At 45.1% G+C, this 26,617-nt stretch overlaps 1 protein-coding gene across 1 annotated transcript; it reads right to left on the bottom strand.

Annotated features, from left to right (window-relative positions):
- Positions 1-11,636: 11,636 nt before the first annotated feature.
- Positions 11,637-24,800, bottom strand: LOC131262624 (puromycin-sensitive aminopeptidase). Its single transcript, XM_058264672.1, has 5 exons — positions 24,670-24,800; positions 23,160-23,737; positions 14,198-15,835; positions 13,322-13,599; positions 11,637-13,240 (listed from the first exon to the last, which is right to left on the bottom strand). The coding sequence occupies exons 1-5, from the start codon at positions 24,749-24,751 to the stop codon at positions 12,670-12,672; spliced, it is 3,147 nt and encodes a 1,048-aa protein (XP_058120655.1). The 5' UTR covers positions 24,752-24,800; the 3' UTR covers positions 11,637-12,669.
- Positions 24,801-26,617: the final 1,817 nt, after the last annotated feature.

Below are 26,617 nucleotides of genomic sequence, written 5' to 3'. Positions count from 1 at the left end.
AATGTCGAACCTAGAGCTGATCAGCACAAAGGACCGGGGTTGTACGATCACACACACGAAAGGGATGACCATTAGAGGATAAAAGGTGATGAAAGGAAGAAACAAACTACCACTTAGCAACGCGTTGGTATGCGTGTGCTAAGTATCGATCAGCAAATAGCCCAGTACTACTCGATCTCGTACGATCACGAATGGCGCGAAGAAGCGCTAAAGCTTCATCATCCCAAAGCAAAAGCAAGTCATGAGGGACGACGAGCATCAGTGCCTGCCTCGATCGGCTCGCGGAGAAGCGCGAACCCACCAACACACGTTGCCGAGCGCACACACAGGTGAGCAATCGGCAGGCACAGGTAGCGTGGCACGTGGAAGGACGGCAATCGGACGGAACGACGGAAAGGAGGGGAGGCACACCGAGGGCAAACCACCGCGTCCACGTTGCTCCGAACGGCCCGGGCCGTTCCAGTTTGAGTCAGTTTGCTTTTGGCCGTGCGAAGGTGCGCAAGTGTGCTGCTGACTCGCTGGCTTTCCGCCGTGGGTCTGCAGCCATCTCAAACCGTGTGCCAGTGTGTCCAGCTGAAGGCAGTAGTGTCAGTTAGTTAGTGTCCGCCAGCTAGCCGCGTTGCAAGGACAGCTTCCACAAGGGGATCCGATCGGGCGTTCGGAAGCGTTGCCAGTGCCTTTTTTCCCTCCATTCCGGTGCCCGATTAGTAGATCCTCGTTCAACTGCGGTGTCAATAAATCGCGCATATAGAGTAAAAGATGATTAAAATCCAGTGTCTTTCAACGTGGAGAGGACCAAGGCAAGACGCCATTGCAATCATGGCGCCAATGTTACAAAATTTAACTTTAAACTGAAGTGAATCATTTCAGCAACACGAACGTTTTATCTCGTTAGGGTTCAGAATTGTTGCCAAATAGGCTAGGAAGTGTCTCCTTTCCTTGCAGTGTCGTTAGTATTTCTTTTCTAGTGCTTTCCGAAGACTTTAGCACCCGTCACGAAAGACCAGGATGTTGTTCCACATTATTTCCCCCGCGAGCTGAAGCGTTCCGTAGCGTTCTAGCATAGGCTTTCTAATTTATCATCTAACCCATCTTGTGGCGAGGGAACGCCGTACGAAGCGATTCATTTACTTTTTCATTCTACACTAGTGAAGAAAAAAGTGTAAATTAGAAGAACAATCTTTCATCGTCCGGCCATTACACCACCGACCGGCCATTTTAGACGCATACCTGCGTGCGTAGGCTGTTTGTGCTTAGAATTAGCACCGTAAGCGCACACACAGACCCACAGACACACACACAAACGCCGCGGGCTACTATTACCACCGCAACGATGGAGGAAGATGGTGCCACTTCTTTGACCAGTAAGTTCACATCCACCTGCTTTTATTTCACTTTAGGTTCGCTTGGTTTTTCCCCCACATTTTCTATTCGGTTTTCCATGCACCCACATTGGACGGGAGGAAAAAGAGGAGATCGTGTAGATCTTTCTAACCCTCAGCGACCCGCAGAACCGTATCGACCGGTTCAGCAAATGAAGGGTTGAAATGAGAATGGAGGAATGAGAAGAGAGCTAAGATAAAACAAAGCACACCTGAAAGTGCTGTGCCTTAACCGGCATTAGATTCGAGCCGAAAAAACATTTAATAGAAAAGTTGAAACATTGAGAAGGGTTTGGAATGCAGAAGAGAAGATGGTCGATGCCTGGAATGGCAAAAAGGAGTTCACTATTTGCATTAGGAAAATGTTAGTGCATCATTAAGGAAGAGAATGGGTTAAAAGCAATGTCGAGAAAGTGATAGCCAACCTCTGAAATTGTTTTCCCAGAGTTTTTCCCGCGAACGTGGATCATCCGACCGTTCAAGCGCGTAGGAAGAGGAGCTTGTTTCTGGCCAAAAACGGCCCGTCGGATTTGGTTTCGGAAGAATGGTCAAAAAGAAACGCACATACAAACACACTCGCACGCCTGAAAGATGAGTGCGGAAGCTGGTAAGAATCGAAAATTATGTTTCTTACCAGAAGAGATTGGCCATCGTCATCGGTAGCAGGTGAGTGGGCTACGACGGCATTGGCTCGATGTTGCAATGTATGTGCTTGTATTTTACTTTTTGCTTCTTTTCGTTCCATAAAATGGAATGCGCGTACATGACGTCCAAAAAGGAAGGAGCCTGGTTAATGGAAAAGCAAAAGCAAGTTCTTTGATGTACCTATAACATCAAACCGGACCATTTTCCGATAAGGCTTTGCGATGTACACGACCAGGGCTGATACGGGCTGTCAGTCACTCGGGGACTATATCAGTCGCCTTCCGACGTCAAAGATGTTCCATTTCTTTTCTGAGTGATAGAGCGGATCGTCAGAAGTTGGGGCGTTCCTAAAATAAAGTACCAGGAGTGTGCTATCTCCACGCGGTACATGATGAGATAGCGCCGAGTTGCTGCACGTCTGAACCAGACGTTTCTCCCACCTGTGACACGTAAGTGAAACGTGGCCGATCGCGTTGTTTCCGGCAGACCTTGGAACAGCGGCACGTTTCGGAAACCATGACTTTGTGCACTTCCGTGCTAGGCCTTTGTGCTCAACGCTCTTAAGCCACGCTGCGGAATCCATGCTTTCATGGCCGAAGGAGATCTCGCATTCATCGACCTTCCCGTAGGCCTGCGGGTAGTGGCATACCACGTTCAGAGGAACGTAACCTTCTTGAAGCACAAGCGGCAGCATCAAGTTACCATTGCCTTGGCTTCACGTCTCGTAACCTACTTCGATTCGAAGTATAATTTGTGGTACGCGCTACAGTAGCTTCCAACCGACCTCAAGGATGTTTGCTTATTCGACATTTAAAAGAAGAAAAAAAAGTCCACCTAGAGATCGATCGAGTAGTCCGCGGTTATGGCTTTTGGTGGCATTTGCGAAACCTCGTTGCGGCGGACACACTTTATTGAACACTTAATTTTTGGTAATTGCCCGTCGAAGTCAGAAATCAGAAGTTGTGGAAGCGGTGGAATGGAGGGAGGCATAATAATCGAACCCGAACCGGCGCACCGGAGGCATCAAGGTCCCGTCCGAGATCAAGTCGTACCGGTACGGCGATCCATCGATCACCACGGAGAGACAAAGAGGGGATAGGTGTCTGCGTGATTACGCGGTTTTGTATTTCATTTCGACTTTTTTTTCCTTTTTCAGTTGAGACAGACAAACCATTGAAGAAGGTTACATGCGTTAGATGCGCGTTGTGTGATTAATGGAAATTGAGGCCTTTCGGTGGTCCTTCGAACTCGTGGTGGGCCACACGAGGGGAGGACTTTGGGACACCGGCCGAAATCAGGTTCAATTCGATTCGGTTTAGTATTCCGATCACTTTTGCCTGCCCGCATGTTGATGTCTTTCTGTTCGAGGGTTTTCACTGGAGTGGACCGATTGAACCGGTGGACAATCGGCATCGAACATCGGTTACGCCAGCCTCGGGCGGCCCTTTGTGGAGGTTTGCGTAATGCAAAATATTAAACAGGAATAAAATCTCAACATATCCCGTCGGACCGGGAGCGCTCATCGGAATGCATAATGTGTTGCGAGGCGCGTTCCGATAGCACATTTCTTTTCATGTGTATGTGCGTGTGTGTCCCGCCCGGTGGACAACTGTGGCCCACCGCACTTCAATGGCCGATGTACCTTTTGGGTTTATTTATTCCCTGCTCGGTTGCGGTTTTCTTGCCGCGGGTTTCGATTACGATTCATTCCGATCGCCCGAGCGAACGAACTCCTTGCTCATTGTCGATGCGAGACGATCCTCCATACATCTTTTATGAGCTGTGTGTGAAACCTGAGCACTCGTGATTCCTGTCGCAATGGGGAAGGATTACCTCAGTGGACACAAACTCTCCATAGTCCCCTGTTTCGCCTTTGCTCCATCGAGAGGAGGTAAGCACTTGGAACACAATCGCCGTGTGTGAAAATTCTGTCTGGTGATCTGAATTCACGGTGCATTCGGTGGTGCATAATGCAGAACGGTATGCAGAATTCTATACACTTCCTCTTCCAATGGCCTGTCTGGCCGGTGTGCTATGCCTCGTTGGCCATTTCCCCAGGCTATACGGATGAAAAATGAGATGAGGTCTGGAAGCAATACACCGTTTACCCCGGTTTCACCTGTACTTGCGCCGGACAAAACGGTCCAGTGTCGGTTTGAATGAGTACAGGTACAGCGAGGTACACAACGGAAGGCCGGGGAAAATGGATTTTTATTCCCAGAAAACACAAAAGTGCAAAAGGATGTTGATTACCGTCGCCCAAAAAGGGGTCCCAGGTCTAGACCGATTCCCGTCCACACACCGCAAGAGAAAAGACGATCCAGATCCAGAAGGGTTCTACAACCAATCCCTGCCGACGTGTTCAGCCAATGAAAAGAACAATCACGCTACGGCCATGAGCTATTTCTGGAGATTCTTAGGATCGTCATATGTTGCGCTGAATCATCTGAACACGAACTTTCCCGCCGGATCGACTTCCTTTATTTTCCCACCGAATGGCAATCAGGACCTCCCGCTGGATGACGGGGGCAGGGTAGGAAGAATAAGAGTGGGATGAAAAATGACCGAAAATTAACTTCGCCCCGTTAGGTAGTGCTATGAAAACGAAAAGAGAAACGATCGTTTCACATTCCAACCAATGTTCTCGCCAACACGAAAGGAAGGAGAATAGACCCTTCGAGCCCGTAAAACTCCTGCCATCCCCGAGCCAAGTGTTTTTCCTTTGCCCTTCGGGTTCACCTTTCGGGATCACCGTGGGGTGTGTCTGGGGTACCTGACTTTAAGGGGTTTCGAGGGTTTTTGATTCCTATCTCGCAACAGTCACAGGGATTCTCGTCTGGGATCGGTGGTTGATTCCTGAAAGAAAAAACTAATTACACCCAGTACCTGCCCTGCTGAGGGATTGGGTTTCTCCAGACCGTGGACTACCTGCGTGCGTCCGATGGCTATCTTCTCAATTCCTTGCACTCTCGGGTTAAGCAGAACTCTACCTAGCCTGATTGTTGTTTTTTTTTTTTTGCAACCTGTGCCTACGCCTCAACTGTACCCCTCCGGATCCACTAATGGACTTTCGCGTCTCCGGTCCGATCTGAGAGTGACTTTTGGGTTTTTCCTCGCCACAGGGATTCGGGAGTGAATGATCCCCGAAGGAGTCAATGTGTTTGATTGATTCATTTCGCTTTTGGGATTTCCAACCATGGGTAGCCGAGTTACAGCTGTTTCCTTTTCCCACTGGAAATTCGGTTGGAAAGCCATACTGATAGCAGGTAGAAGTCCCGAGCAATGATTCTCATATTTCTATTCCTAACAACGATCCTGATCTTCAACGTCATATCCCGTGCTAGTAATTTCTAGCATCCTGTTAAAAGATCAATGTTTATTGTTCGTTGATTCGTAGAGGAGTTGTTTGTGAAAGGTGTGAAATTCGTGCGAATGTCGAGGTAACCCAATTGTGAATCCCAGAAATTGAACCTTTGCAGAGCTCTGGTCAAAAGTGCGCTGTACGTTGTACAGATTTTAGGGTAATTAAGGGTGACGAGATAGAGAGAGAGGGATGACAAAAGTGAATGTGCTAATTACATCTTCTAAGACGATTACCCTCCAGCTAATGGCTAACGGTTTAACGGGGGTTTCGTAGTCGCCGTCTAGACACGAACTCGTGAATGAGTTCGCTGTGAGTAGCGTGATCGATGTCCGTTAAAGCCCAGGCGGCCTTCTGTAGGTGGCTGCAAGAGTCCAATGTCCGCTGAACTTTACCGTGGAGATTGTCCATTGCACCTGGAGTCCTCCTATCTACATCGGAGATGTTGAAATATTGCCATACCACCGTTCGGGTAATGTTCGACATCAGAAGGCGATCATAAATATAGCATGTCGTCGTTGTCTCGGACACGTCTTAGCGACACCACTCGATCCTGCACGAGCTCGCCCACACGGTCCGTTAAGCATTTGTTGCGATTTCACATTTAATTTCTGTGATCTGCATACTTAAGTGTACCCGGTGGGAAGGCGGATGGCGTTGGAGTGTCTCGGTGAAGAAGAACCAGCCACAAAACGCTCGCGGCCGTCGCCATCTGCTCTGACTCTGGGACGTGAGTCCCGCACGATGTAACATTGTGAGTCAATTCCAAGAAGTAGTAAGTTCACTGTCCGTTTTGGCTGGCAATTCTTGACGCCTACGGTATAGTGTACGTATATACCTCAATCTCTCGTGACCATTGCCTTCGCCTGGTGGACTTTAATTAAAGTGTATGGAGAAACACCTAAGATTGCGAGAGGTACCGCGCTTACCGGCATCAGGACACTCTAACGAGAGACCACTCGATCAATCACGCTGTCCCCGTTGTGGCCGTTTTTCAGGCATGGGATTTCCCAATTGGAGTTTCTGCAGATGTAAGATACCATACTTGATTGAAGTGGTTATGGTTCACGCAACAATGATCCTCTAAACAACTTGAGAGATCTTGCTAAAAGGAAATGTTTACTTCGCTAAGTAACGACGCGGAGGGAGTGTGAAACTGGCGTTTTCTTTTCCCTCCCAACACCCCCCTTGTGTGCATGCTGTCCAGATGTGAGAAGTTTCGTTTCCTACATTGCGATCACGTGACGCAAGATGACGAAATCGAACGGCTGAAGATGTCAGAAATCCCCGTTTGGCAACTCGTACGTTTCTCTCCGTTCCCCATCGGCCCTTTCCCCTTCCGGGTGTGTGTGTGATGTGCAAGTGATTCATAAAACATTACCCATCCTCATAGGCTCAATCAATTGACCGCCAGAGTAGGAATGAATTCCGTGTAAACGATGACGACAGACGGTGAATCTTAATTACTTCTAGCCGTCATCGTCTCCGTGGAGTGGTTCCGACCATGCGCTTTTTGTCCACCTGAGTAATCTCACCTGTCGCCTCCACGCCGTTGCTAGGAGTTTTCGTTGTTGTTGTAGCAAGCTTAGAGTTCCCGGTCACGAAGCGTCGAATGAATCGGTTCAGTTCCGGGAGTGGCCGCCAATCGGCCGATATTCCCATACGTTACCCGTACCTTTACGTGTCGACCGGTTACGACCACCAAGGCCAAGGCGGAAAAGTGTGCATGTGGCGTTTGTCCGAATCACAAGGAATTCCGTGTGTGGGTTGTCCCCCCTCGTCTGATCATCGTAAAAGCTCGAGAACCTGTGATCGCGCGCGCCGTGCGTCTTGTGTGCGGCGGCATGTCAATTAAAAAGCCGTCAATCCCTTTTTCCCATACTTGGCCACGTTTGATCACCGGGCCACCGGATGGTCAGTGTATGTGGTGGTGTTTTTCTCTCCTTTCTTAAGACTGTTTCCAGCTTTAACCCCCTCTTCCCCGTCGGTTGGTCCATTTCCATCCATTTGTTTTGTTCTTCCTTTTTATTTACTTCATGGTCCGAGTCCCGGCAACGGCAATTACATTCCATTCCGTGCAAGAAAAGCACACACACGGGTGGAATTTCGTGAGTTGGTTTTTCCCCTTCCCCGCCACCTTTTCCACCGTGGTCTCTTTTTCATTTCGGTGGTTTTTCTTTTTTATTTTCCTACGGCTTCCACGGCACTTCCGGTGGTCTGGTTGGTTGCTTTGAGGAACTTAAAAATAAAACAAAAAAAGGTGACCATCATCTGGTTTTCTCACGCCGTTGGAACGTGTGTTCTTTCACACGTGAACATTCACTCGCGGTTGGATGCTCGAAAAAATGACGCTCTACTGAATGAAAAAAAAAACCAAACCAAAGCAAACGGTTCCTCATAAGCGCGACATTCGTCACGGTCGCTTCGATCGTTCGATTTCTTTACAAAAAAAAAAAAAAATAGGAACATTCCTTACCGGAAAACGTTGCCATGGAATGGAATTGTAAGCCGCTGATCACTGGTGAAAAGCGAATTTAGAGAAACTGACTGCTGGACATGTTTTTTTAACTACACGCAATTTTTTTGCAACTTTAATTCTAAAAAACTGCTTACACTAACCTTGCGTTAAAAGTTTAGTTGATACTAAATCTCTCTTAGTGAACCTAATCTTTCAAAGAAGGCTATAACCATCTATCGAAAAAAAACACGATAAAATAACAGGTATTACTCATGTTTTTATATTCCGTTTACTGTAATACCTTTGAGAGGCCATAGAAACAGTTTTACTCTCGCTTCAGGTACATATCGATGCAAATTATTTATTCCATCGCATATCCCGGATACGAATCAATGCGTTTGTCAACATCAGAATAAAATGCATAGGCATTAAAATGTGTCTTCGCCATTTCCATTACAAGTGTATACTTCCAGTATCTGAGAAATATTACAAGTGACGATTTTTAATTTGCAACTCTAGAGACAAGCAAGGGACAAACGAACAATTTAATTTTTAAAACGAGGCGAGTCTGATTTATTTGTAAGCGACAATGTCCAAGGTCGGTTGATTTAAATAAATTACACACAAGATAAATCAAACACAAAGCAAAGCAAAAGAGCAAATCACGATAAAAAAAAATCGATGTTTGTGCCACATTTGAATAATTCAACTAACATTTTCTTTATCTTGTTTGTAGCGTAGAGATGAAAAAGAAACAGCAATCCCCCCTTAAGCCCTGTGCGCCAACACGTGATTACGAGTGCCGTTTTGTTGGAAAGCTGATGATGACGACGATGACGCCGTCGAGCAAGGATGATGCGGATAACTGCACTTGGGATGCACTCATCGAACACAGCACGTGGGCTCACGTTGCGTGGATGCTATCGTTTGTTGCACTCCTTCCCTCATGACATTGAAATTATTATTTCTCTGCTTTAACACCTCGCAATCTGGTCTATTTTAAGCTAAACCTAGTTTTATTTAACCCATCAATTCTCTTCTTCATTTAGACACGTTTCAGGTCGGCCTTCAAACTCCCTAGTGTTTACCCGCAGAACCACACGCACATCCGGCATGAAGGAAGCTTCCCCAAAGGAAAGGGAAGAGGTGTTACTGAGGGCGAGAGACGCGGACGACCAGATGGAGGGCTCGTTTTCGCTTATCAATATAACATTATGTGTTTTTTTTTCTTTTGGTGTCGCTTTGCTCGCCTTTGCTTGGGCTGCGATGTGTTTCGCGTAATCAGCCGATCGGCCGATCTGGCCCGGTCGCGCACTCACAAGCGGCGAAAGAAAAAGTATTGATTAGACAATAAATACATTCACTCACACGCAACCACACACACGGGGTTGATTACAGACCGCAGGTGAGGGAGCGACTGTAGGTGTTGTCGATAGCGGAAGATGATAACGAAACGTGCCGGACGATCCGCGAGATAGCGCGAGTCCGCGAGTGAGCGAACGAACGAAGCGCAACGCCGTCGAAGACTGGCAAAGATGGCCGGCGGCGACGTGTCAATGGAGTCGACCACACACCGGAATAGCATCGATCCGGTGGACCTGGAACCCGGCAGATATTAGCATCGCGTTAGCACTCCCCGCGTTCGCTAGAAGGGGACAGGAACCAATCGGCCAGCAAACGGCAAGCGGAAACTTAACAGCCGGGCTGGTTTCGTTCGCCAAGCATCGACAGTGTGTTGTAGCCGTCACATAAACCGTCGCCTGTTTGAAGTGTCAATATTGAAACAAATTGTAAAAAACGTTCGATATGCGGTGTGTGCGAGTGGCCGCGAACCGGAGCGGGGCTTCGGTGAAGATGACACAGTTTTCATCGCGTTCCGGCGAGGAACCGTCAAACCGACAGATTCTTCATACCTTTCGTCAATGTTCTCTTTGGTTATCTAGCTGTATGAGTGCACTTTAAACGTCATAAAGCTAGCATACCGAAGTTAATAATTGATCGACAGTCAGCGCTTTTGGTTCCGGATCATCGGCTTGAAGTGAATGTGTTTGGTGTTCGTTAGGATGCGGCGGATCAATCCGAAACGGGGGTGTTCAAGAATGACAGCGTTGTATGGTGATAAAAGTGCCTGACTTCAAAGGTGTGTTTTGTGTTGGGCAACATACATTGAACCAAATAAATAGAATAAATAAACGAAAGAAATGTATAAACAAAAACCTCTAGAAAGATGAAAGAATTATTATAAATTGATCAAAGTATATGCGACATGAAAGAAAATTCTGAATGTTTAGGTAAGCATTATTTGATGACACAAGAAACATGTTCCCTTATTTCTTCCAGTTCTTAGTACAAAGTATGGGGAATTGAATTGCACAAACAGAAAGGAGTAAGTTGGTCCAAAAGAACCCTGTACATTTTTGGCATGTGGCGTTAGTTAAGTTCGAGATTACTAAATAATACAAATCCAGCAGACTTGAGGACACTTGAGAAAATGTTATTTTTATTAGTTTAGGCGATAATTTCAAAAGCATTCGAATGAAATGAAAAATCACAGAATCAATAAAGCATTTTTCAAGAACATCGTAAAAGAAACTACATAATAGTTTCTGTGTGCATATGTGTTGCATTTCATCTCTAAGCTGCACAATTAGAGCATAATTTGATGACAAAATACAAAGAATTTGCCAATAAAGCAAATTTAAGTAAACATTACATTGTGTATTAAAAAACACAATGTAGTTTTTTTTTATTCACATTCAATTATCGATATGAGTAAAATATTATGCCTGGCTTATCTGACTTCTCTCTGGAAGTAAAGCCCAGTAAAGCAAAACTTATAGCAATAGCATATATTTTATAATTTTTCCACAAACAAATTTTAAGGTCAAAAAAGGCCATGCCTTCGTTACCAGGAAAACAGTTGCAAGACACATTTGAGGGATTTTTTATTGAACCCAAGGCGAATTCCAACCATTCTGCTTCAGTTCAACCATGTGTGTAGGATTGGTCAATGACTAACACTTTCGCAAAATGAGTTTTCTCCCAGCTTGGAAGCCTCCGTAGCTATTTACTGTATATTCAAAATACAGGGTTTGTTTCAGTTGCATATTTGTGAACACATTTAATTGGAGATACAACATGCTGTAGTGAGACTAGGCCTCTCTACGCAGAGCTTTACAGTGGCCAAAAAGAGGTGTATTATAGATCGGCCGGTTTTGCGGTAGTAGTTACAGGAAAATCTAGTTATAAAGTTTGTAATATTATTTGATTTCCGTTGGATGACGCAGATCTTTTTTTGTGTTGGTAAAATTCGTCCGTTACAAAACCGGATGGCTTGAATTTGAAGGCAGACGACGCAGATCTTTTTTTGAGTTGATAAAATTTGTCCGTTACAAAAACGGATGGCTTGAATTTGAAGGCAAACTTGTGTACAAGTTGATTGTGAACCGGTACAACGAAATATTTCGCCATGCAATGAAAACCGGTTCAAATTTGAAGGTCACACATTCAAATTCAAATTGAATATAGATGGTTAAAAACGTTTTTCCTGATAAAAAATCAGTGGTTTACACTGTTTGACTTTCAATAAATATCAGTACATACATTTTTTAAGGCCAGAACTCATGACATGTTACAAATAATCTCAAAGGAAACACTGCTTAGATCTTCCAGTGATATAGACTTTCGTTTAGGAACAAACTTACTTACTTACTTAGGGACAAAGGGTAGTTTCAATTTGTCCAACCTTGTCTTTACTATTACACGTATTAAACCGATTCCAACGATCGTATTGCTGCTAGTGACGTACCGTAGTTTTATTGCTTGTTATTATTAAAATACAACATTAAACTATAAGAACAGTGGCATTGGCCAAAGTGCGCCGTTTGGCGCAATCGGTGCAAATAATAACGTTTGCAAATAATCGTCCATGATTCGTGATATTTAGGTGTCAAAACTAATTCTTTTTCGGGGGCCTACCGAAACAGGTTTATCGTAAAGTTAGAGAACTTTCTATAATACGTTCATAATACGCTTCTTACATTCTCCCTGGTGAACCTCTTTTTGCTCATTGAGGAGTGAAACGGTTAAGAGTTTAATGCACGCAACAGATATTGCGGTTTCGCAAATCGATACACGTCTACGGTACTATCATCCTGTCGTTACCTTGTCCTTTCTCTGGGCTAGACAAGTCAATTTTTTCCCATGAAACTTTGGCTTAAATGCAACAAACAAATGTGGGCGATGGGGTAAGAAAAAGGTTTAACACGCACACATTCCAACCCCACGTGTTCCCCTCGCGATGTGATTGAAACGGGAGTGAGAACGGTGAACGAAAATGCACTAGATAATGATAACCTACAAATTAACAAACGAACGTATAAAGACGGTTCGCTTCCGCAACGTCTGCGTACGACCGATGGCAGCAACACGTAAACAAGACATAACAGAAAAAATAACAAAACAGAAAAAGTACAGTAAAGTTACATACACACACACACGTACACAGTGTTTGATGTTGTTCTACGGCTAGCGTCCTGCTTCCATCTGGCCCCGTTAAATGATGAAGTTCAAGGGTGCGTCGAAGGGCCTAGCGGCGCACACAAGCTCTCTGTTTCTGCCGGTGACCGGTCCGGCCCAACGTCCGAGTGGTGGGTGTTGGTTGAGGCAATTAATGTTCCTTCATTTGGTGTTTGTCTGTTCCCGTTCGTACCGGAGGACTATCCCGGCTGGGAAGTTGTTGGCCGGTGCGAACGATGGCACACTGCAGATCTGCTGATATCGTTAGGTTATCGAAAGAGGCGGGTGTTCTCGCTTCCAACGCTCTATTCTTGCTGCTGTTGCTGCTGCTGCTTTAGGTAGGCCTGGATGGCGTCTAGATCACGCCGCAACCAGTCCGCATTCAGCCGGATCGTCTCGATCGACTGCGACACGGTCCGCTCGGTTCCGGGGAACTCGTGCTCGCGGAAGAACTGCTCCACCTCGAGTGCCCGCTCCTCGGTGGAAAAGTTCTCCGTCAGGTACTTGATGAGGCGCGCGAGCAGGAACCCACCCTCGTACTGGTTCAGCAGCACCTGCCAGCGCTCGCGGAAGTACTCCCAGGTCATGTCGCGTCCCTTCGGGTTCATCGCCACCGATACGATTACGAACACCGAGTCCTGGGCGCGCACCTCCTCCGACATCGCGAACTCGATCACCTTGCGCAGGATGTCCACGTTACCGATCGAGCCGAGGGCGCGCGAAATGCGATCCTTTTCCTCGTGCAGATCCGTGGCACGGTACAGCCGCAGCATTTCGTTGTACGTCTCGAGGTCGCCGTTCTGTAGGACCGCCTTATAGCACGTGCTGCGCAGATCCGCCGGCAGAACGCTCTTGTTTTGCGCATGCTCTGCGAATCTGTGATGGAAAAGAAAAATGAAGTGGAAAGTGAGTTTGAAGTCCGTAACGGTTCCACCAGTATGCGGCGCGATTGATCACCTTCGCTTCGCTTCGGCCACCGTCTTTGGACAACGGAAAGAAACCAGGCGGCCCAGGACGAGTGAGCGAAGCAGCGTATCCAGATGGCTCTCGTCCGGCTTCACGTCCCAACCGAGCTTTTCGGCGACCGGACGATACAGCCGAACTCCGTACGCATTGAACTCCTCCGCGACAGGTGTGTGCGCTAGTAGGAGCTGCAGTTTCGCCAGACAGTTTGTTATCGACGCCCAAACGGTATAGTTGCTCTCGTTCCGGTACGCTTCGATCACTTTGAGGGCCTAAAAAGAAGCACAAGGAGAAATGAACAATTGGTTTCAGATTCCGATGCTATTTTCAATTGCCGTCATTAAATATGTATGTGTAAAATATGCAAATTCTGTTTGTGGTTATTGTTGAAACAGTTTTCAAAAGTTAATGAAAGTGTGAAAACATGAACTCAAAGTAGATTGTTTCTCTACGACTCTCTATTAGTTAATTCCTATACTCCCTTTTATGTGCAATAGAATAGTTATTATTTAACCCATTTAGCGCTTCGTTTAACTTCAAAATATTTTTCTTAAACAACTTGAACGGATTGTAAAACGAACCGTTAAGGATTACGCTTTTAAGCGCTATAAGGTGTACCTAAATCATTGTAAATTGATAGTCGATCATTCTAGAGTCCGATTTATGAATCTGAATGCATCTTTCAACAAAATCAACGAATTAGAAACGTTAAGCAAAAAATTTATGAATATTTAGGGATTCTATAATATTTAGGAATTTTCTAAAATTCACTTGAAAGAAAAAAACGATCTAACTCTAGTTTGTTCGATTATGATTTTTAAAAGAAGGACTTCAAAATTTCCTATCCTTCCGACATCAACTGAGACTTACATCAACGGTGGAACTCTTGCCAGCTTGCACCAGAGCAAAGAGATCATCGATCAGGCCGAGTCGGTCGAGCGGTGGCAGCGACTGGTCTTTGATGGCGGGCAGGAACTGATCGAGCATGTCGGCCGGATACTGCGTACGATAGTAGCCGATCGTTCCGGGGTTGATCTTGACCCAATCGTCTGGCCCGACACCCTCGACGGTGATGTCAGCCGTGTCCGCCTCGAGCACGGTCGAGACAGCGTTGGCCGACTTCGGCGTGGACACGTTGACCGGGATCATCCAGCGGCACGGTTCGCTCGGTTGGCATCCGTCGGCGCAGAACTTTTCCTGTGCGATCTTCAGCAGCCGCTTGTTGCCGGGCAGATCGGTGGACGAGAGGACGCGCACCACCGGGAAGCCCATCTGCTTGATCCAGGTGGACATAACGGCGCCGACCGGTTTGCTGCTCGCTTCCTGCAGCGCCTGCCACAGGTCCTCGGTGCTCGTGTTGCGGTACTGATGGCGCGTAAGGTACACGTGCATGCCACGCTTGAAGTCCTCATCGCCGATGTAGTGATGCAGCATCCGGATCACACTGGCGCCCTTATTGTAGCTGATCTCGTCGAAGATCTCGTCAATCTCGGACGGGTGCCCGACCGGTACCTCGATCGGGTGCGAGTTGCGCAGGCAGTCGAGCTCGAGCGCGTGTGTGTACATGTCGGTGACGAACTGCGTCCAGATATCGTACCCCGGGAACAGGTGATCCACGCACAGGAACTCCACGAACGAGGCGTAACCCTCGTTCAGCCACAGGTGCGTCCACCACTCCATCGTGACGAGGTTGCCGAACCACTGGTGCGCAATCTCGTGCCCGACGGTCAGCGCGATCGACTGCTTGCGAATGAGCGACGTGTTCTCCGGATCGACCAGCACAAACGTCTCGCGGTACGTGATAAGGCCCCAGTTCTCCATCGCGCCCGCCGAAAAGTCGGAGATCGCGATCAGGTCCATCTTCGGCAACGGGTACGCGATGTTGAAGTAATCCTTGTAGTACGGCAGCACCTTCGTAGCGACGTCCAGCGCAAAGCGACCCTGCTCCTTCTTGCCGACCGGTGTGTACACGCGCACCAGCACCCCGTCCGCGGACTTGTCCTCGACGTAGTCATACTCGCCCACCACCACCGCCACCAGGTACGTGGACATGATGGGCGTGCGGTCGAAGCACAGTACCCGCAGTCCGTCACCGCCGACCGTTTCCTCGCGAACCGGCATGTTTGACAGGGCCACCCGGTCCTTCGGTACCGTGAGCGTTATGTCGAAGGTGGCCTTTAGGGCGGGCTCGTCCCAGCAGGGGAAGCAACGACGCGCATCTGTCGCTTCGAACTGCGTCACACCGGCGTACCGCTCCTCGCCGCTGGCCGTGAAGTATTTGCTCCGGTAGAAGCCCTTCATCTTGTCATTCAACTCGCCCGTGAACTCAACGGCCAGCGAAGCTTCCCCAACGGGCAGTTCAGTGCCGAACACCAGGCAGGCCGTCTCTTGGCCCGCATCGAACTGTATGTCCTGCGAGTCGAGTGTCGTTTCGCCGAACGTTACCGTCGCCTTCAGGATCTTTAGGTCTAGCGCATTCAGCGTGATGCGATCCGTCGGAGCGTTGACCTGCAAAATGGAAAGAAACCAACATTATTGATGTATCTACACTTGTTTAATAGAAAATGAATACAAAGTTAGGCTATCAAAAAAAATTAACGCTTAAAACCTTTTTTTTACACTATGTCCATACACTTATTTTATCAAGGCGTAGTGAAGATACTGCACCTCATATACTTTTTACATATTTTTCTAACATTCTACTGTGTTTGCACAAGCCATTGAAAATTTTGTTTGATTACCGTTCACTATTTATCCATAATAATAGATTAAAATTTTCTGGGCTAAGATGAAAAATTAAACGTCTGAATGTACGCTCCCTTATATCAAATCATTAGAACGTCGTTCAGTGAGCTCGAAACGAGTGATTTAAGCAATCAGGAAACGAACTCGACAAAAATCAAATTATGGCCGTAACATGGCCTCTGATGTGAATGTCTCCAAAAAGGCCACGTACAATGTACATAAACAGGAGCTGGGATGTCAAGCTGTAAAAAAAACGTAAAGTTTGATGGAGTTTCACAATACTTCATTTAGGCTTGAAAAAGCAACTCTCTTCATATTTATGCCAAAAGTTTGCAGAGCTTTCTAATGAAATCCATTTGACTTGTAGCAGTCTCGGGTTGTTCAAAATGACAGAGTGTGCTCTCATCAGTCCAAGGATATTCCGTCAATAAATAGAAAAATTCCTAAAGTTTAGTGAAAAGTGCATATCCAACATTTTACGTTGCCGCCAAACATAATGCTTTTGCACCGGCATTTTCAAGTGCTAATTAGTTAAGCGTTACGCTGAAAGTTGCTCTTGTTCAAAATATACTTTAAATTCGGTTGCAAGTCTTCGATGCAATATGAAATATTGAAACATGAGGACTGTATTTGAGCGGGATACCAACAACATCTTCTGATAAAACCCAAATTAGTAAGCTGTAAAAATGGTTTAGACTTCCATGTAGCTACATTTCTAGCACACACTGTTAAATACCTTTCGCCAAACAGAACTTTTACGAGTACCCAATCGGCCAGGAAACTCGTAGAAAAACATGGAGCGAATGTCTCTCTCCGGTGCGCGCGGTTGTAGACTTTTGCTTTCGTTTCATTCATCGGTTGTTGCTTCTTTACCGATCGTCAGATTCCTTTTCTTGCCTCATTTCTTGCCGTACGTTCGCGTTCAGATTTCCCGTAGTCCGGTTTTGGTAAAGGCCTTTAAATGTACAGTGATTTGTGTCTTGTTTTTCTCCTTCCTTGCATTCGCGAAACACGGATCGCGTGTACCTTCCTCGGTACGCGGACACTGGGCGGAGTGGTCTAACCTTTAGCGAGTTAATGGACGATCCGCGGCGCGCTTCGAAACGGATCGAATTCCGATGGGAAGGCACAGTCAGTCAGTCAGTCAGTCAGCCACAAAGCGCGCAAAGATGACCGCTATATGACGGGCGAATTCGGTTAAAAAGCCCTCCCAAAAACCTGTTTTGAGGACCTTTTTATTCGGTACGATCGACAACCTGTCCTTATGTCGTGTATTGTATGATCTTATTAACTGATTCTGCACTTATTCTCAGTCGTCGTCGATTCGGGTTTGGGTGCTGAACATTATTTCACGAACTTTAAAATATCTCATACGATGCAAAGATGTTATTCGCTTCGATCACTTCATTCAACCATTTTGAAAGTCAACAGGATTCCAAGGGAGCATGACTTTGAACATTCAACAAAATCGCCTTTGTATGAAACATTTATCAATCATGTAAAAACAATAATGTTTCTTTTATTTCATATAGGTAATTTCTTATCATTTTTACCCAAAAGCAATCAAAAATTAATTTAAATTAAAGAGTTTTAATTTTTACCCACATATTGTTCATTAAGGTACCCTGAATTAACTGCTTCATCATTTAGATTCGTAAGGGATATTCCACCAAACTTTGGATAGGAGATAAGATAACTGTTTTTCGCCGTTGTTGCTGCGACATCGGTGTCCAAAAATTGTAGCATTTCTATGCTAAAAAGGCGCGATTTGAATTTCTTTTCTTTCAAGAGGATGACCTTAACCAAACGAAGTGTGCTTGGTATTCATTGCAGAACCGAGTGGATATGGACCTTAAAAAATAAAAAAATAAATAAAACGCGCTAATTTTCTCACGCTCGATGCAAACTTTGAACAGGAAGTGGAGGATTTTTGTCGGTTGTTTATGACCACCAGCGGCAGGGCACAAAAAAAATAGAAAACAGAAAAAGGGGTTTTCAAAAACCTTGGGTATGGATTTCGATGCGAAAGCATTTTTAAACGAAACGTGGCGAGGAGATTTTTTCTGTCCCATTCCATTTGTGTTTTGCTTTCATTTGCCCCCATTCAAAGTCATTCCGTACTGACCGAGGACTTCATCGGCAAAGGGATTGTGAAAGTGAAAGAACTATTAACCGCTGTTTAAACTTGCCTGGAATTCCCGGTGGCGGGAACGGGAAAAAGTAGCCCAGATTCGACAAAATATCCAGCGGGAACGAGCTTATTCGTCCGATCTGTCAAAGTGAAGCTTTGTTTACGTTTTAGTTTGTTTACGTGATCTAAATTGGCGGCAGGTAAAAGTGGAATTGTGAGTCATTATCAAATATAAAGTTTATGAATGGTGTTGTTGAGTTCCTCCTCCAAAATTTTGCGTCGAAGACTACTCGCATTTTGGTTTCTCTCCAACAACTTCGGCCGCATCCATATACGTTGCCCATACCGACGTTGTTGTAGCAAGCGAATGAAACTTTTCATGAAACGTTTCAATTAAGCAAATGCGTCCGTTCCCGCCGGGTCGTAGTTTCGCGTTTTTTAAACATAGCGGGAACGAAATCCGTTTTTTTCATATGGAGTTTCCCGTCGTCCAGCGGGATTCCCGCTGGACGGCGGGAATATTCGTGCGAATACCGCTGTGTCTAGCCGTCGCTTTAGAAAGAGCGGCCTACAAAAAGGTAAGTAAGCTTTCTTTCCGTGCGTGCTCTCGGGAGGTAAACTTTACAAGAAAATGCTTCCTGGGGGCGCAGCGCGATTTCGATCGCAACTTCCAACGGGAACACCTCCTCCACTTTCACGAAGACATTTGCTCGGAGTTGAGGGAAAATCATATTCAACCTTTCTCTCCGCATCGAGACTGCAATGGAAGGTATTTTTCTTATTGAGCAGAAAGATTGGTCGGCGACGGCAAAGAAGGGAAAATACTCTCGCTTGCCTATGAAATTGATCATTATCGATCGTGTTTGATCTTCGGCGTTACCGGAGGGCACTGCATTTCCTGATGCAACCTTCATAGGAACCAGGAAGAAACCACCCCCACGTCGTGACCAAATCGTGGTGAAAGTTTACCTAATTTGTTCGAAATAAAGTTTATGTAGTTTTAATGTTTGTACTATGTTAAACAACGAAACGTTTAGAGAAGTGAAGAACACTTTCGTGTTGTGTTCAGTTCCATTGGTAGCTCATTAGTATTCCTCATTTACAAAATGAGGTAAAATATCGTCGAAACACACGGAAAGCAGGTGAAAAAAAGTCCTGCTCCAATCCCCTTTTCGTGGACCATTTATTTGCATGATCCCCAAACTAATACGAGGAATGATCGACGTTCCATTTCGGTTCAGGTCCACCTAACCCTCCATTAATATTATATTCTAACGAAGGACTACTCAAAGCAGCCACCGTCGCACGTCATTAGCTTCGAATGTTGTCTGATTTTAGTTTCCATCCATCTCTAAATAACGATCAGTGAAATTACACGTGGCTCGACTGCCACGGCAGTAAGGTAGAAAGTGAACTTGGAAAGCACAAATTCAACCATCCGCAAATTAGCGTCCCTTTTTGGCGGTAAATGAGCCGTTTGCAGGAGAAACCCTTTCGTTCCGGGAAAACGGAAACCCAGTCGTTCGCACGCGCTCCGTCGTTTGAGGCGGATCGAGCCCGACCCGTCCAGGAAGTTGTCACCGTTAATTGCTCCCGTTAGCCCGTCTATCCATAAACGCGATTGTGATCGATTCAACGGGGGGCCCGAGGTTTCAAACATTCTCTCCCTCACGTTCGCTCTCGTTGGCACCTCGCCGGTGGTGCGTTGGAATATGGAAATGAATCGAACCGTTCTTCGCCGGACACCCGTCAGGACCAGTTAATAGGCGGAGGACGGATCAGATTAGATCCCGCGAAGCGAATCGATTGGGTATCTGTTATTTTTATCTCCCATTTTTCAGTAGCCAACTCCAACGCGACCGGGCGACTGAGGTTTGTTGGTACGTTTGAATTATGCTTCCATTCCCGGGGGTGACATTTTTGAGCAAAGGGGCAATCGAATCGCTTTACGACGTGTGTCGGGAGAAAACAAATGATTTGTTCTCCGTAATGTAAGCTGGGGATTCCGTGTTGGACGAACAAGTATGGGGTGTACCCGATGGAACCGGTCCCGTAGGTTGGCTAGTTGGAACGGTGAATGTTGTTCTATTCTTACTCGCTTGACTTCTTGCGAAGGAAAGTTAAGCATACCCTTATTTGAAACATCCACCAGTCGAATGGTTTAAAGGCCGGTGTTCTGCTAAAGCATAATAAAAATGTATAATATGTATATCGACAAGTTTTATCAATATTTATCCACAAGTGGTATATATAAGGTTATTCAAAATATTACGTGACTGCTGACTAGGAACTAAAGCGGTTTATTTGTCGGATCAAATCAGAGTTTCAATTCGTACGACCACAAAGCTAACTCTAGTGACAGCTTGATCGCGATCGCGAAGTAAGGAAAACAACAAATAAAACGACGATCCCTCCGATCGTGTCCCAACCCACCCCTTCGGGAAGTCCCTTTTTCCGATCGAAACTCGAACCTTTCCTTTCGCGAACTTCCAAACATACAAACGTTGCATCATGGGCTTCGCAATGTTGGGACGGGTGGAATCGTGAGGCTCAACTGCCCCACTTACCGCCGCCTATATGCTTGCTAACGCATACATACATACACACACACACAAACACAAAAGTTACGATGCGACTGAAGTATACCATCTGTTTTGCTATGCTAATTCGTGGCTTTAACCGGTACCGTTATGTTGTTTTATTTACCAACATGTGGCCCGTTCATTGTACCGCCGGGCGTCTCAACACTCGCCTCTCCCCTAACGGTGCCCTTATTTTCGTGATTTGCAATCCTCCGATGTCTATGCGCGCAGTTTTTTCCTCCCTTATTCTTTCACTGTGCGATCGAAGGCATTTATAGGCGGTCGATCATCGGTATGGCACGGCATAAGTCCGAAGGGCATGCAATCTTGCATACCGAGGTCAAGACGGTGGAGCGAACAAAAACAGGGAAGGTAAGCGACAAACTTGCACATTGGTATATGCTGGAGAGAGCTTGGAAAAGGTTAAGATTATTGGGAGTGCTCCAAGGCCGTGGTTTGTGTGATTCTTCCGGGCATTTTTTTTTTTTTTTTGAGCACAGTAGACCCTCGATTATACGCGATTATTCCATAAATTGAATGAATCCACGTTAAATAATGTTCAATTAAGTTGGCTGACTGTGGTATATCTTTGCAAAGGAAGAAAAATGTGTTTAGTAAAAAGTTTCATTTCTATAGTCATCAAAACGCGGGATACCAAAGAAAGTGTGCACCATTGTACAGAGTTCGTTCCCGAGATATGGCGAAACTGTTTTGCTTCAACGAAATATCCCAGTATGCAAAATCATCATGCTTTCTCGAGAAACGAGAACGATCGTTCTGTCTAATTGACAACTGTTAACAACGGAACGAAATAGCATAACGATTTTGCACGCTGGGATATGGAGTTTACTGTAACTTATGGAAGCCTACGTGGGTCGATACTCTAATGTTTTAATCACGTATGTTTTCCTAAACCTGTTTGTTTTATAAATCACTCTTATTCAAACCCATTGTTTTTAAAATTTCTTGTCAAAGTGTTGATTTTTAGTTTTTTGTAGATATTTTAAACATGCTTCAAATTATCGACAGAATTGAATTTTTATTTCTATACAGAATAATAAAGAAAAAATAACATACGGGTTTGAACAATTTAAACCTGTTAGTTCGTTTTCAATTCTTTCGCCGTTAAACTCCTCATTTCAAATTTGTTCACCGATTTGACATGAATGGTTTTGAGTGTTCCACGATGAGAAAAAAACACTGCTGAAAGGTTTTACCTTCTCAACGCGCAGTACACATTTCACGTACATTTCAAACGATCGAAGTTGATCATTTTGTCGTCCAATGTTGCTGAAGAATTTACATACTACAACCACGTCAAACAGCACGCTGCTGGGTCAGCCGATGCACCAAAATGCACTGCATTTCATTTTCCTCCTTCCACTGGGGAAGCCGGGTGTACGAGACGAAGAAGAAAAATTGTTTGCGCTTTTCTTTGTGTTGAACCGTTATTTTCTGCGCACCGTTTCGCGTTCCCTCGGCAGGGCCGAAAATTTGCAGGACGAAGCGTTTGTTTACACCGCGCGAAAGGGGTCGCGAAAATGAGGAAAAAAACGACACCACCACCGTTTGGGACGTATTTGGGACGTTCGGCGGCATTTTCGAGTCAACGACCTGATATCGAGGGGATTTTAACGGGGGTTGGGCGGTCCTCGGGACCTTTCGGGAACGGTTTTGGGCGTACGTACGCATGATTGTTTTGCGTTAAAATAAGACCAAACTACACTTCAGGTGGAATGTTTTAAGATAATAAAAATTCATATTAAAATGAAGCTTATATATAGACCTAAACAGTAACAAAATGTTCCTGTTTCGTGCATATAGTCTTTGAGACGGAATTTATACAAAAATAAGTGCTCAAAATGTAAATCCTTAGCCAAACATCATCAAGCGATGTGTTTTTCAAGCTCCAAATATATGGCAGGAAACAACAAATTGCATCTTATCGTGCCGAAGCAATTACCCGTAAGCAACCATGCACGCTCGTTATCTCGTTTGCCGTGATAACCACGTTTCTGTATCGTGTATCCAGCGAGTTGTTTGAGGGTGTTTGTGAAACGGAGATGCGATGCCGGCTCCATCATACGAAGGACACATTTTGGACATTCATTTTTAGATCGCTTTGAGAGTGCATCAACATCAATGGATGCTGCACGTGGTGATGGTTCTAAAAAAGAAATCGGTTTGTTTTCCGCACAAACGGCGACTAAATCTTTGGTATTGGCTTTGATAATAAATACACTGCTGATAAACCATGGCATCATACGAAACGGAGGCAAGCAAACCGTTCGGTAAAAGATTGCAGATGTAGTCGAAATTTTGGGGGGCTCGACCAAGGACAGGTGCGGACACACCTTCAAGTACTACTACATACCTTCAGCTGTACGGTGGTGGTGCCCTCGAACGTGAGGGCCGTCAGGTCGGGCTTCAGGGACAGCTCGTAGTGCACCGGGAGCACGTTGTTCGGCAAGCGCTGGAACTCGGGTTTGCCCGTGGTGGTCGACATATTGGATTCACTTGTTTCGGACACGTCACTGCCGGGGTTGTTGTTTGTGGTGATGGTGCGCCGTTGCTGCAGTAGACAATCGTTCCACAGATGCAGTACAGTTACTTCCTTATCGCGAGCACCGAACGACCACGGATGGAGAGCAGCGGTTCGCAGGCGGCGGCAGAGTTTCACAGACACTACGGTGTCGAAGGCGTTAATGCCGCTGCGGACAGAAATAGCGGTGGCAGCGGTGCAATGTGGTGACTGTCGCCACGCGGCGTTGTTGGAGACGGTCGATGAGACGGTACTTTTTTCTCGAGCTGATATCTTCCACTGCGCTGCTGCTGGTCGTGTTGGCTTTGGTGACGTGACTGACGACGGCAAACAACACTTCAATCGATGGCGTTCAAAATGGGCAATGGATTCGCTCGAGCAGCCTCCGGCACTCGTAACCAGCTGAGACACTACGGATCGAAGCAAGCCAAGTGAATAACTAGCACGATGAAACCGATACGTATGGGTAAGGGGCTTGAGGGGCGGGCGGAATACAGCACACGGCTATCGAGCGATATTCAGGATGAGCGACAGACCGGAGACAACAAGCCGCGAAAACGGACCTAATCCAGGACAACCGAGCACTGCGATCCGCACTGAAGCGCTGTCAAACTGTGTCTGAGAAAGAGAAGAAAATCTCGCAGGCTCCTTCCCAGTGTTTATATACTTTTTCAGGTATAGGTCACAAGGCAAAATGGCGTGTATGTTTTTTGACAGTACATTTATAAATTACATTAAGCGAAAAAAAACCGCTCAAAATAAGTAAGCTGAAAGGTTGATCAAATAAAACTAAATCATCTAAAAAATCATACGGTGTGTAAAATCGTACTTGGTTGATTTCCGCTAAAAGTTTATTGTTGACTGTAGTGTCAATATTCTCTCTCTTCCTTTACCTTTCACTGAGCTCTACATACTTTGGCAAGTGAGAGAGAATAAGCCGAAAAAGAACGCGCTCTCCATCAAATCTCTCGCTCTCTGTTGTTGTGCAATTCTGTTTGGTCATGGAATATGTTTAGATTGGGAAAATTAATTGAATAAATGAAAACGAAACATTATGTTTTTCTACATGACCAGCTTCTAACCACGAGGATCAGTATGCAAAAACCTAAATTTTGTTTCGATTCACTTTATCAGATCATTCCACGCGATGGCACTACTTGCGTAACAAAACAAATTGTGCCGGTTTGGGACACAACAGAGCGAAATCTCCCCTGGACCATATATTGCTTTTGTTAATGAAACCTGGTCCAAACTGGTTGTTTTCCGTTTCTTTCACGTTTCAAAAATCGTATACAACTAAATTTAAAAGTGCACGTTACACTTCTTTATCATATTCACTTACCTAAACGTAGGTGCTGTTGTACAGGTGTAGAAATCACTGCCGGCAAACTTTGCCCACGTATTGTAAGAACAGATTTAATCATGATTTGTTGTTCGGTGAGTATTCAAGCATGTACTCAATGTACGTCAGTACATTGTAAACAAATTAGTAAACCCTGTCTTACAAAATCCTCTTTCCAATAGAACAACGAAGATCGTGATGCATGATGCCGGAGTTGTGACGACAAACTTGACAGACAAAACATCGCGGAGTGCATCCTTTGATCAGCTGCGAGTTACTGAATCCCTTAACCCAAGCGCATAAACGCCAGACAATACGTTCTTTCAAATGATTCGTTACGCCTTCCATGTTCTTTGCAGTGGGTTCACCGCAGGACAACATACTAGAATTAGTTGTTCATATTTATTTGTTTATTTATTTATTTTCCTGCATCAATCCAACCGGATTCTGCTACACCCGAAGATGGATTTAGTCGTAATATATAATTTATTTAAATTTTCATAAATAAACAATATTTGCCTGTTTTGTTTCCTTGTTTCTCCTGCACACCGACGTTCGGTCACTATCATTTCCTGTTTCCGCTGCGTTGTGTTCCATTGTTTCCATTCCGTTCAGTTTTGCGTTGCGTTCCGTTTTGAATGTATTAAAAACTATTTACAAAAAATATGAAAACTTTCAAAGTTTGTTCACGTTTTGTTTTTCTACCCACACCGTGCGGTGTGTTGCTTTCTGGTAGGCTTACTTGTTTTACTCCTAAGATTTGCGTCTGATTTAATTTATGTTAGTTTGGTTTCGGTTTGTAATAAGTTTGCGACAAGAGTCTTAGCCACCATACTGTTTTGCTCGTGGTTTTCTAGAAAAGGTTTGAACAGAAAGGCCAATTCCTTGTTGAAACAATGGGAAACGGAAATGTTCGCATACTTCCAAACCAGACCATCGCCTGAAGCGAGCGACAAGACGATGTTCCACCAAACTGCGGAACACGATCACACCAAATGCGTTGCCTTCTGCTAAGTAGGGAACAAACAACTTGTCCACCTTTTCCCGCGTATAACCTTTGCTAAATTGTTAATTGCCATGCTATGTGTTTAGTTAAACTATGGACGAAATTTGTGGGATGGGACGTGCAAATTTGTTCAGAGTGCGTGCTGCGTTTAAAAAAATGCATTCTCTTACAAGCGCGCTAATTAATGCTCTCTTCAAGATGGAGTCGATTGAGCTCGTTGTTTTTTCTTCTTTCCATTATCGATACTTCCATCATGCATATTCTTAAAGACAATAAGGCTTTTCCAACGGCTGAGAATGGGTTGTGGCGCGAAACTAAGCGGCATCTTGCTCGTAACGCCCATTTTAAACTTTCCCGAGGGACGGTATAGGCTATCGAAGAACGTTCAAACGATGAAGCGACAAAATTTTCGAGGAGATAATTAATAATCCTATTGTTATTTTTTTAACCGCTGCAGTACAACTAGGCAAATAAATTGAAATAAAAGTATGGAATCTTGAGCTAAAATTGTCTCGGATAGATTTTCCTAAGTGCAGTTTCTACCAAATGCTACCCAACGGTGAAAATCTGTGATCTGTTAATTTGTGTTAATGATCTACCCTTTTTGTAGACTTGCACAAACGGCTAATTTTGTATCGGTCGTGTTGAAATCTAAGCCGCAATCCTATGTAAGTGCTATTTTGTTTGAACCCGTTAAAACACTACTATTTTTGCTTGAAACATGTCATTTTTTGTTTTAAGAGCAAAAAAAGTCATACCCAAGACCGTGTGCCCTATAGGACCTCAAATCTCCGTGTATTAGGATTGTAGAAAATTTAGCTGTTGCTCACAAAGTGAACAGAAAAATCATATTTAAGGTACAATTTATAGCTTAAGAAAATAACCAATTTTTAAACATGATTTACAGCTGCTAAGTGGTTACACTAGCAAGATTCAGCGTTC

Source organism: Anopheles coustani, chromosome 2, assembly GCF_943734705.1.
Source record: "Anopheles coustani chromosome 2, idAnoCousDA_361_x.2, whole genome shotgun sequence".
Taxonomy (NCBI): Eukaryota; Metazoa; Arthropoda; class Insecta; order Diptera; family Culicidae; genus Anopheles; species Anopheles coustani.
Note: the sequence above shows the minus strand (reverse complement) of the source record. Positions and strands in the feature narration are given on the sequence as shown.

Excerpts from the sequence above, each read along its gene's own strand:
- LOC131262624 (XM_058264672.1), bottom strand. The coding sequence starts at position 24,751 with ATGATTAAATCTGTTCTTACAATACGTGGGCAAAGTTTGCCGGCAGTG. Across the intron at positions 23,738-24,669 it reads ACAACAGCACCTACGTTTAG|TGTCTCAGCTGGTTACGAGT; the intron begins GTAAGTGAATAT and ends TTCGATCCGTAG. Across the intron at positions 13,600-14,197 it reads GCAAGAGTTCCACCGTTGAT|GCCCTCAAAGTGATCGAAGC; the intron begins GTAAGTCTCAGT and ends GCTTCTTTTTAG.